Below are 13044 nucleotides of genomic sequence, written 5' to 3'. Positions count from 1 at the left end.
ACCACATTTGGAAGTCAGAGGACAACTCAAGGACTCTGGCTCTCTTTCACCATGTGGGCCCCAGGGATGTAATTCAGGGCAACAGGAACCTTTGGGGCTTCTGCCATGACAAGATCACAAATGTTTAAATCAACTTTGACCCTCTCCCCTCCCCTCCATTTTTGAAGTCTTCCTTCTTCTGTTTCTTTCTTCCTCCTCCTCCTCCTCTCTTCTTCTTCTTCTTCTTCTTCTTCCTCCTTCTCCTTCTCCTTCTTTTTTTTTTCAGAGCTGAGGACCGAACCCAGGGCCTTGCGCTTGCTAGGCAAGCAATCTACCACTGAACTAAATCCCCAACCCTCTTCTTCTCTTTCTTTCTCTCCATTCTTAACATAATCTTGCTGTGTTGACCAAGTTGGTCTCAAAGTCCTGGACTTAATCCTGCCTTAGCCTCTTTAGGAATTTGCTAGAATTGTACTTGTGCACCCTAGGACCCTCTTCCCCTATGCGGGATGTGTTCATTTTAGTATTGACACAGCACTGCTTGGCCTGGATCTTACTGTGTGGACCAGGCTGGCCTAGAACTCACAAAGATCCACCTGCCTCTGCCTCCTGAGCACTAGGATTAATGGTGTGTCACCTGCCCTGTCTTCACATTACACACCTGTATGGGAGCTAGAGGTTAGTGTTGGGGGATCTTCCTCAATGGCTTCTTCTCATGTGTGTGTGTGCTCACATATGTGGGGGGACCTGTGCCATATGGAGGTCAGAGCACATTTTTTGGGAGCCTCTTCTTTCTGCTGGGGGGTGGGTGGGTGGTCTGGAGTCCATGCCAACATCCCTAGTTTAAGAATCTGACTTGAAAACTAAAAAGATGGGGCTGGGAGGCCACTTGTCTGTAACACCAGCCCAGGGAAGGCAAGGTGGATCCTTGTGCCTCCTGGATGGTCCAGGTCAGTTTAGCTAAAGTGGTAAGCTCTTTGTTCTGGGAGAAGACTTGTCTCAAAAAATAAGGTGGAGGGCAAGCAAGATGGTTCAGGGCATAAAGGCCCTACCTAATGGCCTGACCTAGGACCCACACAGTGAAAGGAGACAGCCGATTCCCACAAGCTGTCTGCCTTCTGACCTACACAGGCATGCTGTGTCTGCATTTGCAGACACACACATGTGCACACACAATAAGTATCAAAACAGCAAGGAGTGGTGGTGCATGTCTACAGTTTTAGCACTGGGGAGGTTGAGGCAGGAGGATCAGGACTTACGGTCAACCTGAGTTATGTAATAAATTCAAGGCCAGTCTGGGCCACACAAAACCCTGTCTTAGAACATAAAAGAAAAGCAAGTATTGAGGTAGCCCTGCTACACCCAGGCCAGTCTCTGGTTTGCAGTCCTTTCCCAGTTTCCTGGAAGAGCTGCCAATGTCTTTACTGACCCATTTCTCCCCAGCCACCCTCTCCCCCTTTAAAATGTCGCTCACTCTGTGCCACAGTATATACTGACTGTATATAATCCATGTTTTTACCACCCATGTTATGTTCCCAGGCTGGGGAGGTATGTGGAGGCACACAGGGTGGGGTCCGAGCTCCTCAGTAGCTCAACCTCCAGCATAGTGTTAACAGCAGTAATGAGCACTGCCTCGGCTGGGATGTATAGCTCTGCACGTAAAGACGTTGGCAGCCAAATCTGATGACCTGAGTCCAATTCCTGGAATCCACATGGCTTTGGACAGTGAGATCCAACTCCTGAAAGTTGTCCTATGTTTTCTAAAACAACACCACGATATATACACACACAGGCACACACACAAACACACACACATACATGTAAAAGCAGCTCTAAAGTAAAATAATTAAAAATAATTATTTCTGAAATGATTTTCTTTTATTTGGGGTTCATCCAGAACTGAGTGGAGAAGGGGAAGCCAGAAGGTGGGTGACCCCCCACAGGTGGGACTCTGGGCCTGAGGCCTGACTCTCCCATGGGGGTCCCTGCCAGCCTCCCAAGTGATACCTCCTTAGAGAAACTGAGACAAAACTGACTCAGCTAGATAAAGAAGGGTTTACAGTTCCTGAGTTGGGTCTAGGTGGGGGTCCTGGGACATGCCACACCTGCCACACAGCCTTTTGGGTTGGATGCTTTTCCTTGGAACCAGCCAGCAACTGGAACAACGAGTGCCATATTTCTTGTACCTGGAGGTGAGAATGAGGGAGTAGGGTATGAGAAACCACCATTTAGGATGCAGTGGAGAACAAGAAACCACCAGGAGGAAACTATTTTCTTCAAAAGGTGGCTGCATTTCTTTCCCTAGTTCCCATACCAGCTGAGCTCAGATTGACTGCCCCACCTCCCACACCCCTAGGTTAAGGACCTGATGCCACAGGCATTGCAGAGGGGGGTCCCATCTTCAGCATCTCTCCAGAGTGGAGTCCTTTGGGTCTTACAAGAAGCACACCGCCTGGGCCCTAGAGGGTCAGAAGTCAAAAGTCACAGGGTCAAAGGCAGGAGGTCAATTCCAGAGGCCTATGTAGGGCTGAGAATTTGGTAGCGGTGGTGGTGTGTGGGGAGGTTCTGTTAAGGTTTTAGTAGCTCTGGGTGTTGTCAGATAGAAGGCAGAGGGAGAGCTAAGGAGCCAAGACAGATGGTGAGTCAGGTGGTAAGGCTCCATGAGGAGGAAGCTGGGGGTGGGGTGACTCAGTCCTGGAGAGAGGCTCCTTTGAGTGGGTCTAAATGAGGAACTGGGATGAAGAAGGGACATGGAGAACGACGGAGAGGATGTGGCAGTGGCCTCACCGAGGGTCTCAGTGTTTCCTGGGCTGGCAAGGGCCTTGGAAGGGCTTGCAGGGAGCTTTTGAGAACAACTTCTGCCAGGCAAGCTGTGAAAAGGACAATACGTAGCATTGGGGGGTCTGTAAGGTGGTCCCCAAATGACAGTTCCCAGGCCCTCACATGCCCAAACAAACGTCACCAAGGAGCTGGCTCCAACCCTCTCTCTACCTTTTTTAAATCAAATAATTTTATACACTTATTTATAGATATATTAAATCACAACAGAATAAATTTAAAAGTAAAGTAACATTGTCACAGGAAAAATAAAAATTATTAAATTCTTTTTTTTTTTTTTGAGACAGGGTTTCTCTGTGTAGCCCTGGCTGTCCTGGAACTCACTCTGTAGACCAGGCTGGCCTCGAACTCAGAAATCCACCTGTCTCTGCCTCCCAAGTGCTGAGATTAAAGGCGTGCGCCACCACTGCCCAGCTTAAATTCTCTTTACTTTTCATTTTAAGACAAGATCTTAGTGTCTAGTGTGCTTGGACTACAGGCCTGCACTATTTCTTGCTTTTCTTGCTGTTGAGACAGGGTCTCTATCACTAAGGCTAGCCTGGAACTTGCTCAGCTTCCTGAATGCTGGGATTGCAGGTGTGTGGCATCAGACCTGGCTGGAAACAGCATGACCTCATGGAGCCCAGCCTGGCTTGAACTCCCCATTGGCTCAGAGTTTCTGTTCCATCTGGTGCCATCTGAAAACTGCTGATTACAGGCATGCTCCCTGTGTCACTGCCAGCTGACTTAATATGTACAGCTGGGGATATAACCCAGGGACTTTGGAATGTTATGCAAGAGGTCTACCCACTGAGGCACAGCCCAAATTTATCACCAAGGTTAACAGGCACTACTCAAGAGGTATCTGATATCGCAAAGTCCTGGCTTTGTACCTCACTAGTAGCAATGAAATAATTAGTATTGTATTTAGTCTGATATATTATATCCCTGCAATTCCAGTTTCAAGAGGCTAAGGATACCATATGGTGAAATTCTAGGCTAGCCTCGTCTACATGAGACCTTGTCTCAAAAAGTTAAAAAAAAAAAAAAAAAAAAAAAAGCTGGATGTGGTTACCAGGTAACCCAGCAGGAGGGAGGGAGGGAGGGAAGAAGGGAGGGAGGGGGAAGCAGCAGGATTAGAAGTTCAAAGCCTGGCTGGGCTACATGAAATCCTGTTTGAAAAAAACAGTAACATAAAGAGAATCCCAGGGCTGGAGAGAGGGCTCAGTGGTTAAGAGCACTGACTGCTCTGCCAGAGGTCCTGAGTTCAATTCCCAGCAACCACATGGTGGTTCACAACCATCTGTAATGGGATCTGATGCCCTCTTCTGGTGTGTCTGAAGACAGCTACAATGTGCTCATATACATAAAGTAAATAAATTAAAAAAAAAAAAAAAAAAGAGAGAGAGAGAGAGACTTCCATTCAGGGCCTTTGTAGTAGCTCAGTGGGGAAAGGCGCTTGCTGCCAAGCCTCAGAAGCCTGAGAATCTCAGTTTGACCCTTGGAACGCACGATAGGAGAGAATTCCTGTAAGTCGTCGTCTGACCTACACTCTCTCTGACCTACACACCTATATGTATGTGCGCGCACACACGCCGCACACACATGGCACATATACGCTCCCTAAATAAATAAATATAATAATAATAAAATATTTGGATGGGTGGTGGTGGTGCAAGCCTTTCATCCCAGCACTTGAGAGGCAGAGGCAGGGGGATCTCTGAGTTCAGGGCCAACTCAACTGAGTGAGTTCCAGGACCTCTGGAGCTACACAGAGAAAATCCTTCTCAAAAAAGTTTAAATAAATAAATAAATAAATAAATAAAATGTTTGCATGAGGATGTGTTCTAAGCAAACACAAACAAGCGTTTTAAAGGCCTTCATAACATTTATGTGTATGTGAATATCTGTGTACCACAGTGCTTGTCAACGTGGATATGAGTGGAGAGCAGAAGACAACTTTTGGGAGTTAGTTGTCTCCTTCCACCACCTCCGTCTTATGGATGGAACTCAGGGCATCAGGCTTAGCCACAAGCACCTTTACCCACCGAGCCACCTCACCTGCCTGTATCTGTGTACTTTTGAGACAGTTCTTCCGCTCAGGTTAGCCAGCTTCAAACTCAAGTTCCTCCAACTTCATCATCCTGGATGTTGGGATTACAAGCTCTTGGATTTAGGGTGGGTTTTTGTTTGTAAAGATTATTATTATTATTATTATTATTATTATTATTATTATTATTATTATTATTATTTTGGTTTTGATGGCCTCAGATTCAGAGATCTGCCTGTCTCTGCCTCCCAAGTGCTGGGACTAAAGGTTAATTTAGAAATTATTTGTATTTATCTACATTTGCCTGCTTGCATGAGTTTATGGAAACTCATGAGTTATGGAAAATGTGCAGGAACCCGGGAGGCAGGGTCCACTAGGATAGGAGCTGCAGGCAGCCATGAACTGTAAAGGGGGTACCAGAACAGAACCAACATCCACTATCTTTGCAAGAGAAGTGCTTTTTTTTTTAGCTCATCGGTGTTCTGCCTGCATGTATATGTGTGTGAGGTGTCAGGAGAAGACATGGAATCGGACTAACAGTTGTGAGCTGCCATGTGGTTGCTGGGAATTAAACCTTGGTTGTCTGGAAGAGCAGCCAGTGCTTTTAACCACTCAGCCATCTCTCTGGCCCAGGAAGTAAGCACTCTTAGTTACTGAGCCATCTCTCCAGGCCTGAGGTGGGTTTTTTGTTTAATGTTTTCTAAGCCAGGCTAGCTTTCAGTGTGCTTCAGCTCTTTCCCAACATGCCCCTTTACACCAGGCTCCCAGACATTTACTCTGTCTTGAGACAGTCTCGTTAAGTTGCACAAGCTGGCCTTCAGCTCACTGTGCAGCTTGGGCTACCTTTGAACTTTCCATCTCCTTCCTCAGTCTCCCAAGTAGCTTGGATGACAGGCGTCTACTACCAACCCTGGCCCGAGTCTACTGTTATTACACATAGGCATACATTATCATGGTTGAGAGTGCCTACCTGTAGGTGGGTACAATCTGGAGGCTAAAATCCGGCTGGATCTGGAACTCCAGAGTTACCCCCTTGAACCTGGGGTCCTCTTTCTCAATGCCCCTTCGGGGGTTCAGCTGCTTCCGTGGTCTTCTCTGCAGTGAGGCAGAAGTGGCGCTGGAAGCTTCCAGGTTAGAGCACTGTGTACTCTTGGGATTCCTGCCCATACTTAGGTGGTCTGACATCCCTATGACCATCAGCTCCCAGCACGACCCCAGGACCTCAGTGGCCGGCGAAGGGGAACCCGGCAGCCCCTTTTCTTTCTCTTGGAGGAAAGGCAGTGCCGTGCTGACCGAGTTCTGGCATGCAGGCCACAGAGACCTGGGGGATAAGAAGCAGTAAGGCGTGGCTACCCCTTTTCTGGGGGCTTGAATTTGATATGTAAGGAGGGGTGTGGAGCGTCACTCCGTTGGTACCTCTTCTTTAGTAACCCTGTGCTTCACCTAGGGCCACATTCTTGGGTTATTAGGTTTAAAAGTTGCAAAATAATTGTTAGCCGACACCGATTCCCCTGTGGCTATCAGCCCTCCGTCAGCCAAACCCCACCATGAACAAAGCAGGGTGCCACCCTAGACAATCTGCTCAAGTCAGGCTGCTGTCTGTAGCAATCATTAGTCAATCAACCCAGGGACTGTTGTTTTTTAGTAGGTTACCCTCATCACCCCACAGATGATCCCTCAGTGGCACTTCCTTGGGCCATACAGCCACAGTAGAGTGGGTGGAATGAAATCGCCTGTCCCTTTCAGTGCGTAGGGGCTGAAACTTGTTACGTCCCCGTACCCAACAGGGGAAGAGCTGGGATCGTGACCCCTCCGTCTCCAAGCCTGGTGAGGAGGCATTAGCTGGGACTGGCAGTGGAAGAGTCTCGCACCACGCACCTGCCATTGGGAGTGAGGCATCTCAGGGCTCCAGGCTCCAGCGCGGGGGGTCGACTCTTCCGGAGCGACTCCGTGTCCAGACAAGGTGGCGCCAGAAGTTCCTGCCGGCGCGTCAAGTCTCGAGCTTGTGCGGCCTCCATGCCCACTGTGGGCCCAGCTGTGGAATCTCTCTGTCCCGCCCCTCTCAACCCCCTCCCCCAGGGATAAATAAACCGAGGATGAGAGAGTCGAGGGTGATGAAGATGGGCGCCACCTGGGCGGAGACGGGCGGCGCAGGTCACGTGGGGGCGCTGTTTGCATCTGGGAGCACTTTTTGCCATGGCTGCCAGGGGCCTCAGCTGTGTGGCTCATGATCAGGAAGTCCTCCCTAGATATCCCCCTCTTTGCTACCTATCCTCTATCACACAACACAGCCTTGAAGGTCGAGGGGTGCTGTGGATCCCTTTTTTGCAGCCGGGGCGGGGCCTGGCCACGCATGGGCATCCCCAGGATGAAGGGTGTCCCGGGCGCTATCACAGGGGTGCGGGGACTCAGAGCTGGACAGATCAGCACCCACCCCCCACCCCCCACCCCCAAGGATACAAAACATGTCGGAGATGGGTATGACTTTTTATTGCAGCTCTGGTTTGAGTCCATCCTTAATTTATAGTTCGATTCTCTCTGGTAGACAGATAGATCCAAGACCCATCCCCCTCAGGGCTCAGACACTGGCTGTCCCCAGTGGCAGCTCTGGTCTCACACTGTGGGTCCAACTTCTCTTTCTTAGGCAGTCCGTGCTCTGTGGTAGGAAGCATGGCTTTTCTTTTCAGTTCAATGGCTCTAGTCGGTCCGGTGGCCTCATGTCAGTGGGGCTTGGGAATGTGGCCATCCACATAGAAGTTCCTGGTGATCTTGGGAAGAGTAAACTCGACTCCTTCCAGCTCAGGGGTCAGCACAATCTGGCAGCCCAGCCTCGAGTTCTCCTGGAGCAGTGGAGCCATGTCCAACATGTCGTCCTCCCTGGGACAAAGGACAGTGGTCAGGGTTGGGGTAACCTGAGGCAGCTGGAGGTGGATAGCAGAGCCTTGGGCACAGGGAGGCAGATGGCTGCAGTCTAGCTGGGGACTGGCACTCACCTCTCCTCAGGAGGAGGCAGGAGATTCAGGTGGGCCTCACTCACATACACATGGCAGGTGGAACAGGCCAGAGATGCTTCGCAGGCCCCTGGGGACAGGAAGGGAAAAGCATAGCCTTATTGATGAGCAGCCTCCACTCACTTCAGCTTCACAGCCGTATTGTCCTCATAACCAACTGTTTCTAAGTTGTCTGTAGGCTTTTGTTCAAGACAGTCTGATGTAGCCCAGACTAGTCTTAAATTCACCATGTAGCCAATGCCGCGTCCCACACTGACTCTCAATCCACCAACTCGTGGACCCATGGCCTAGAATGTTCTCTACTTTGCTTAGCTGCATTCATTCAAGACTCAACTGTTTCCCCGAGTTTCCTCTCCACTTGTTTTGTGGCATTTATCACCTTTTAAATTTTTCATGTATCTGTCTGTCTGTCTATCTACCTAGATTTTTGAGACAGGGTTTCTTTATCTTATAGCCCTGGCTGTCCTGGAACTCACTGTGTAGACCATGCTGGCCTCAAACTCAGAGATCCACCTGCCTCTGCCTCCAGAGTGTCGGGATTAAATTAAAGGTGTGCTCCACCACTGGTTTCACCCTGTAACTTTTTTTAAAAGGGTACTAGGGGTTGCTTCTAGAGTCTTGAACAAACAAGTGGTCTGCACTAAATTCCATCCTCAGTTCTTTAGAAGCCTTTTCTAAACACCTTTTGTTATTGTGTATGCAAGCATGGGGGGTGGGGCATGCTTGCCAGAGCATCCATGTGGACATTAGAGGACAGCGTGTAGAGCCTCTGCCCTCAGTCCACCTTGACCTGGGAGAACCAGTGTCTTTATCCACTGAGTCACCTCATCATCCTCCCGAATTTGTAATTTCTGAGACAGAAACTGCTAGTAAATTATCCAGGCTGGGCTGAATCTAAAAAGAATCTAGAGCTTAGCTTTTTGAAAATTGTTTTAAAGACGGGGTCTTACCATAAATTCCTGGCTGTCTTGTCCTAGAATGGACTCATAGACCAGGATGGCTTTGTATTCAAGAGATCTGCCAACTTCTGCCTGCAAGTGCTGGGACTAAAGGCATGAGTCACCATGCCCAGCTCTTGAGAGCTTTTAAAAACATGTACTTATGTGTATGGGAATCTGTACACCACAGTGCACATGGGTAGGTTGGAGAGCAACCTGAAGTGTTGTTTCTCCTTGAGTGTCAGTTCTGGGATTGGATTCAGGTCATCAGGCCTGGTGGCAACTGCCTTTTACTCGATAAGCCACCATGCCTGGTTCAGCTTCCCAAACTGCTAGGACTACAGGCCTATGCCGCTGGGTCTTGTTCTCTTTGTTTAAACTAGGTCTGTGTGGCCCAGGTCTGTCGGGAGCCAAGTCCTGGCAGAAAGCAGCTATTATCTTTGCAACCATCTCAGGCCATATACCCTGACAAGAGACTTGTTTTTCAACAGTCTACAACAGCTGAGCATACTCTTGATAAACATCTTGTTTTTCTCACACATTATTTTGTTTTGTTGTTTAGTGTCCAGAGCTGCAAGGCGCACGTGGTAAAGTGTCTCAAGCTGCACTCCCCTGCTTGTGCTTATATACCCACAATTGCCTTTCAATAAATGGACTTAGATCAGACACTCTGTCTTGTCTCCATTCTTCATGTCTCTTGCCCCTCCATCCCCACTCTCTCTCTTGCAAACCCTGTTGACTGACCTGCGCTGCCGCGTCACAGGCTGGTCTTCAATCTCTAGGCTCAGGTAGGCCTTCTGATGCTCAACTTCTCAAGTGCCTGGAGCCAAAGGAGTGTCCAGCATAGAGCTCATGTGCCTTCGGCCAGGTCATCTATAGCCACCCTTTATCTTGGGCTAGCGTTCATCTACCCTCCTCTCTACCAAGCATCAGATACCTTCACTCTCACAGCAAGCCATTGAGAGTGACGCTAAATCATTTGTTTTGTTTGTTTGTTTGGTTTTTTTTTTTTTTTTTTTTTTTTTTTGGTTTTCTGAGACAGGGTTTCTCTGTGTAGGCCTGGCTGTCCTGGAACTCATTCTGTAGACCAGGCTGGCCTTGAACTCAGAAATCGGCCTGCCTCTGCCTCCCAAGTGCTGGGATTAAAGGTATGCGCCACCACCGACCGGCTAAATCACCGTTTTATAAAGAAACAAAAGGCTCCAAGAAACCCACTCAGAGTTCACAAACCTGGTGAGGCACCAGAGACATGGACTGTTTGCTTCTGAACTGTTTACAAATTCTGTTCTGCACAGTGCCTGCTGGACTTGGGAACAGAACCACCCATACACTCCCCACCCCCCAACCTCTCTAGTGCTTTTTACTGGTTTGGAGTTTATTTTGAGAAAGAGACTGTGTGTGTATGCTGTCCTGGAACTTGCTATGTAGACACCAGGCTGGCTTCAAACTCACAGACATCTACCAGCCTCTCCTCCCGAGTGCCGGGACTGAGTGTGCAACACCACAGACATCTACCAGCCTCTCCTCCCGAGTGCCGGGACTGAGTGTGCAACACCATGCCTGGCACCTCTGCCAGCTTTCTTTTACTCAGGCCTCCTATCTCACTAACCTAGCACCGTCCCTGCCAATTGGTCTGACAATGAAACCCTAACAGTGTCTTTATTCTTGGGCTTATAGTTCATGTTAGGCTCAGAACGGCATGATATGACAGAGGACCTGCCACTTTGGTACACACAGTAGATAGTATTCACACAAAGACTCTTGTCATTTTGGGGAGTGGTGGTGGTGGTAGCATTTTTTTCATAATTTGTCATAATTTTTGAGACAGGTACTGTTGCTAAGTTACTCAGGCTGGGTGTGAGTCTAAACAGGGTCTTGTCATTAGTCGATGGTTGGCCCGGAACGCACTCACTGGGTAAAGGGGTTACTGCCAAGTCCAGTAAACTGAGTTCAGTTCCTAGGAAAACAATATGGAAGGAGTGAACCAACTTCCTCATGTCATCCTTTGATCTCTACAGACGCACGCACATTACATAAATACAGTAAGGAAAACACTCAGCAATACTCAGACAAGGGCAGGGTACAGGAGAGGACTAAAAGCCCCATGTCTGATCAGGTTTTCCATGTGACTCTTGCTTCTGGACCCTGCCTACCATAACACGGTGCACAGCTCCCTTCTCTGCACGGTGGAGTACTGGCTCCTCTATTCCTAAGCTGTCCCAGTAACTGGCACTCACCATACATTGATCTCACACCTGCTTACATGGAGGACCTTGGGAGGCCACAGGTGGTGTGAGTGAAGCTCACTGTGGGACATGTCATCGAGCAAAGGAAACCCAAGCTCTAGGTGACCACTAAATACAGACAGACATGGGCTCTGGGGCTTAAGCTGGGTCAAAGGATGCCAGGCTGTCAAGTCTGAAGAATGACAAAGAGCCAAGCAATTTTCTGGGCAAACACTTCTGACAGAGAACAAGCACAGAGGTCCTAGGATAGGACTGAGCTTTGAGGCCCGAAGAACAGCAAGAGGGCAGTGAGGGACGGAGCTGGGATCTGTGATCCCAACCCTGTGAGTCCGAGATCCTGCCTCAATACTGCCTCTCCCCAAAAGGTAGTGAGTAGCCGGACTAGGGAATAGAGGGCCAACATCCAGAATCCGCGCGCTCCAAGAGAGCAGACTCTAGCAGCCTGTAGTTACAGCTCAGAAAGGGCTGCTTCAAAACCAAGCTTTACTTTAGTGCTGTTTTTTCTTTTTTTTTTAAAAAAAAAAAGATTTATTTATTTATTTTATGTATATAACCAGTGTCCGTGAAATACCAAAAGAGTGCATCAGATCCAATTACAGATGGTTGTGCATCACCGTGTTATTGCTGGGAATTGAACTCATGAACTTTGGAAGAGCAGCCAGTGCTCTTAACTGCTGAGCCAACTCTCCAGCCCACATTAGTGTTATTTTAAAGAAAGATTTTGAAGTGTTTACATGTGTCTCTGCGTGGGTTGTGCATGCGAACACAGTGCCCATGGAGGCCAGGTGAGGGAATGTGCCTGGGAGTTATTGTCACAGAAGGTTGTGAATTGCCTGGCATAGAGCTGGTGGTAGGAAGAAAACACAGGTCTTCTCATGTGCCATCTGCCATCTTCAGCACTGGAGACCTTTCCAGTTCCATTACTGCCACATTACTGACTTTAGCTCAAACAATGGAGACAACCTGTACTCTCAGAATTCTCAAGTTAAGGCAGTACAATCAGCCAGTAGGTTTATGGGAAAGTCACTCTTAACCTTTTTGGCACTAAAGAGGTGGAGGGAGGGGAATCACTATAGTGGGTTTGAGCCTAGCCTGGTTAAGTTGCTGGTTTCAGATCAGTCTGAATAACATGAACTCTATCTCACACCCCACCTACATGGTGAGATGGTAGCACATGCTGTAGTCTCAGGACTCAGGATGTGGAGGCAGTAAGGTTCACTGTAATGAGTCAGAGACTAGCCGGGATTACCTACATAAGTTCCTGGACAGCCTGACTAACAGAGTGAGCCCTGACCCACCCATACCTCACCTAGACAAAAATATTGGATAGTGGTAGTGCACACTAGCTCTCAGGAGGTGGAGGCAGGAAGGTCAGAAGTTCAAAGCCACCCTCTGATGCTTAGTGAGTTCAAGGCCAGCCTGACCTATATGAAACCATGTCTCAAAATTACAAAAATGTATAAAAAACAATGCCAAGGGTTTCCCTAGTTTCATATGACCTACCTTCCAGGTCCACCCCGTGGCGCTGGGCCAGGTACAGAACATTGTCCCCGACTCTGCCCCTCACCGGGATCCGCTTGCCAGAGCGGTCCACGAACACCACGTTGACCCTGGGGACAAACAGGGTGCAGGTGCTGAGCCGGAGGCTGGCCTGAGAACGAGTGACAGGGCGGGGAAGCGTGGCACGGCGGGCACTCACACATCCCGGGGCACCTCCGGGCCGTCCACCTCGTCCTCGCCAGCACGCCGCTCGCCTGTAAACACACGAGTGGGTGAGCGGCTGCGGCCTCGCTGCCCGCCGCGGCCCGGCCCAGCCCTATGTACCTGTAGCTCCGAACGTCCTAGATGTTACTGCCGCGTGCCCGGCCCTGGGTCCCCAAGATCCCCCAGCAGCCCGTAACAGGACCCGGGCGCTCACGCCGCGGGCCATGGAGGCGGCCATGATAGGCCACGTGACCGGAAGACCGAGCATGCTCTGCGCGTCCGTCCGCAGCGACCGTAGT

At 49.3% G+C, this 13044-nt stretch overlaps 2 protein-coding genes across 3 annotated transcripts; both read right to left on the bottom strand.

Annotated features, from left to right (window-relative positions):
• Nucleotides 1–1869: 1869 nt before the first annotated feature.
• Zglp1 (zinc finger GATA like protein 1) lies at nt 1870–7210 on the bottom strand. Of its 2 annotated transcripts, XM_034511059.2 has the most exons (5): nt 6725–7210; nt 5817–6167; nt 2767–2849; nt 2345–2438; nt 1870–2165 (listed from the first exon to the last, which is right to left on the bottom strand). In XM_034511059.2, the coding sequence occupies exons 1-5, from the start codon at nt 7042–7044 to the stop codon at nt 2036–2038; spliced, it is 978 nt and encodes a 325-aa protein (XP_034366950.2). In that variant the 5' UTR covers nt 7045–7210; the 3' UTR covers nt 1870–2035. The 2 variants fall into 2 exon arrangements, 1 of the variants encoding a protein (XP_034366950.2); XR_013112363.1 differs by having other exon boundaries at nt 2108–2165; nt 2345–2849.
• A 104-nt stretch (nt 7211–7314) lies between these two features.
• On the bottom strand, nt 7315–13028 carry Fdx2 (ferredoxin 2). The gene is made up of 5 exons (XM_034510313.2): nt 12866–13028; nt 12741–12795; nt 12545–12651; nt 7840–7927; nt 7315–7723 (listed from the first exon to the last, which is right to left on the bottom strand). Exons 1-5 carry the CDS (start codon nt 13011–13013, stop codon nt 7567–7569), a joined length of 555 nt encoding a protein of 184 aa, XP_034366204.2. The 5' UTR covers nt 13014–13028; the 3' UTR covers nt 7315–7566.
• Between the last annotated feature and the right edge of the window lie 16 nt (nt 13029–13044).

The sequence above is a fragment of the Arvicanthis niloticus genome, chromosome 8 (assembly GCF_011762505.2).
Source record: "Arvicanthis niloticus isolate mArvNil1 chromosome 8, mArvNil1.pat.X, whole genome shotgun sequence".
In the NCBI taxonomy this organism is placed as follows: Eukaryota; Metazoa; Chordata; class Mammalia; order Rodentia; family Muridae; genus Arvicanthis; species Arvicanthis niloticus.
This window is presented reverse-complemented; position numbering and strand designations above follow the sequence as displayed.

What these genes read in the sequence shown, in the direction of transcription:
- Fdx2 (XM_034510313.2), bottom strand. Translation starts at nt 13,013, where the DNA reads ATGCTCGGTCTTCCGGTCACGTGGCCTATCATGGCCGCCTCCATGGCC. An exon ending in TAGGACGTTCGGAGCTACAG is followed by an intron (nt 12,796 to 12,865) that starts GTACATAGGGCT and finishes GTGTGTTTACAG; the next exon opens with GCGAGCGGCGTGCTGGCGAG. An exon ending in CCACGGGGTGGACCTGGAAG is followed by an intron (nt 7,928 to 12,544) that starts GTAGGTCATATG and finishes TCCTGTCCCCAG; the next exon opens with GGGCCTGCGAAGCATCTCTG.
- Zglp1 (XM_034511059.2), bottom strand. Translation starts at nt 7,044, where the DNA reads ATGGCAAAAAGTGCTCCCAGATGCAAACAGCGCCCCCACGTGACCTGC. An exon ending in AGGAAACACTGAGACCCTCG is followed by an intron (nt 2,439 to 2,766) that starts GTGAGGCCACTG and finishes CTGACCCTCTAG; the next exon opens with GGCCCAGGCGGTGTGCTTCT. An exon ending in TGCAATGCCTGTGGCATCAG is followed by an intron (nt 2,166 to 2,344) that starts GTCCTTAACCTA and finishes TCTCACCTCCAG; the next exon opens with GTACAAGAAATATGGCACTC.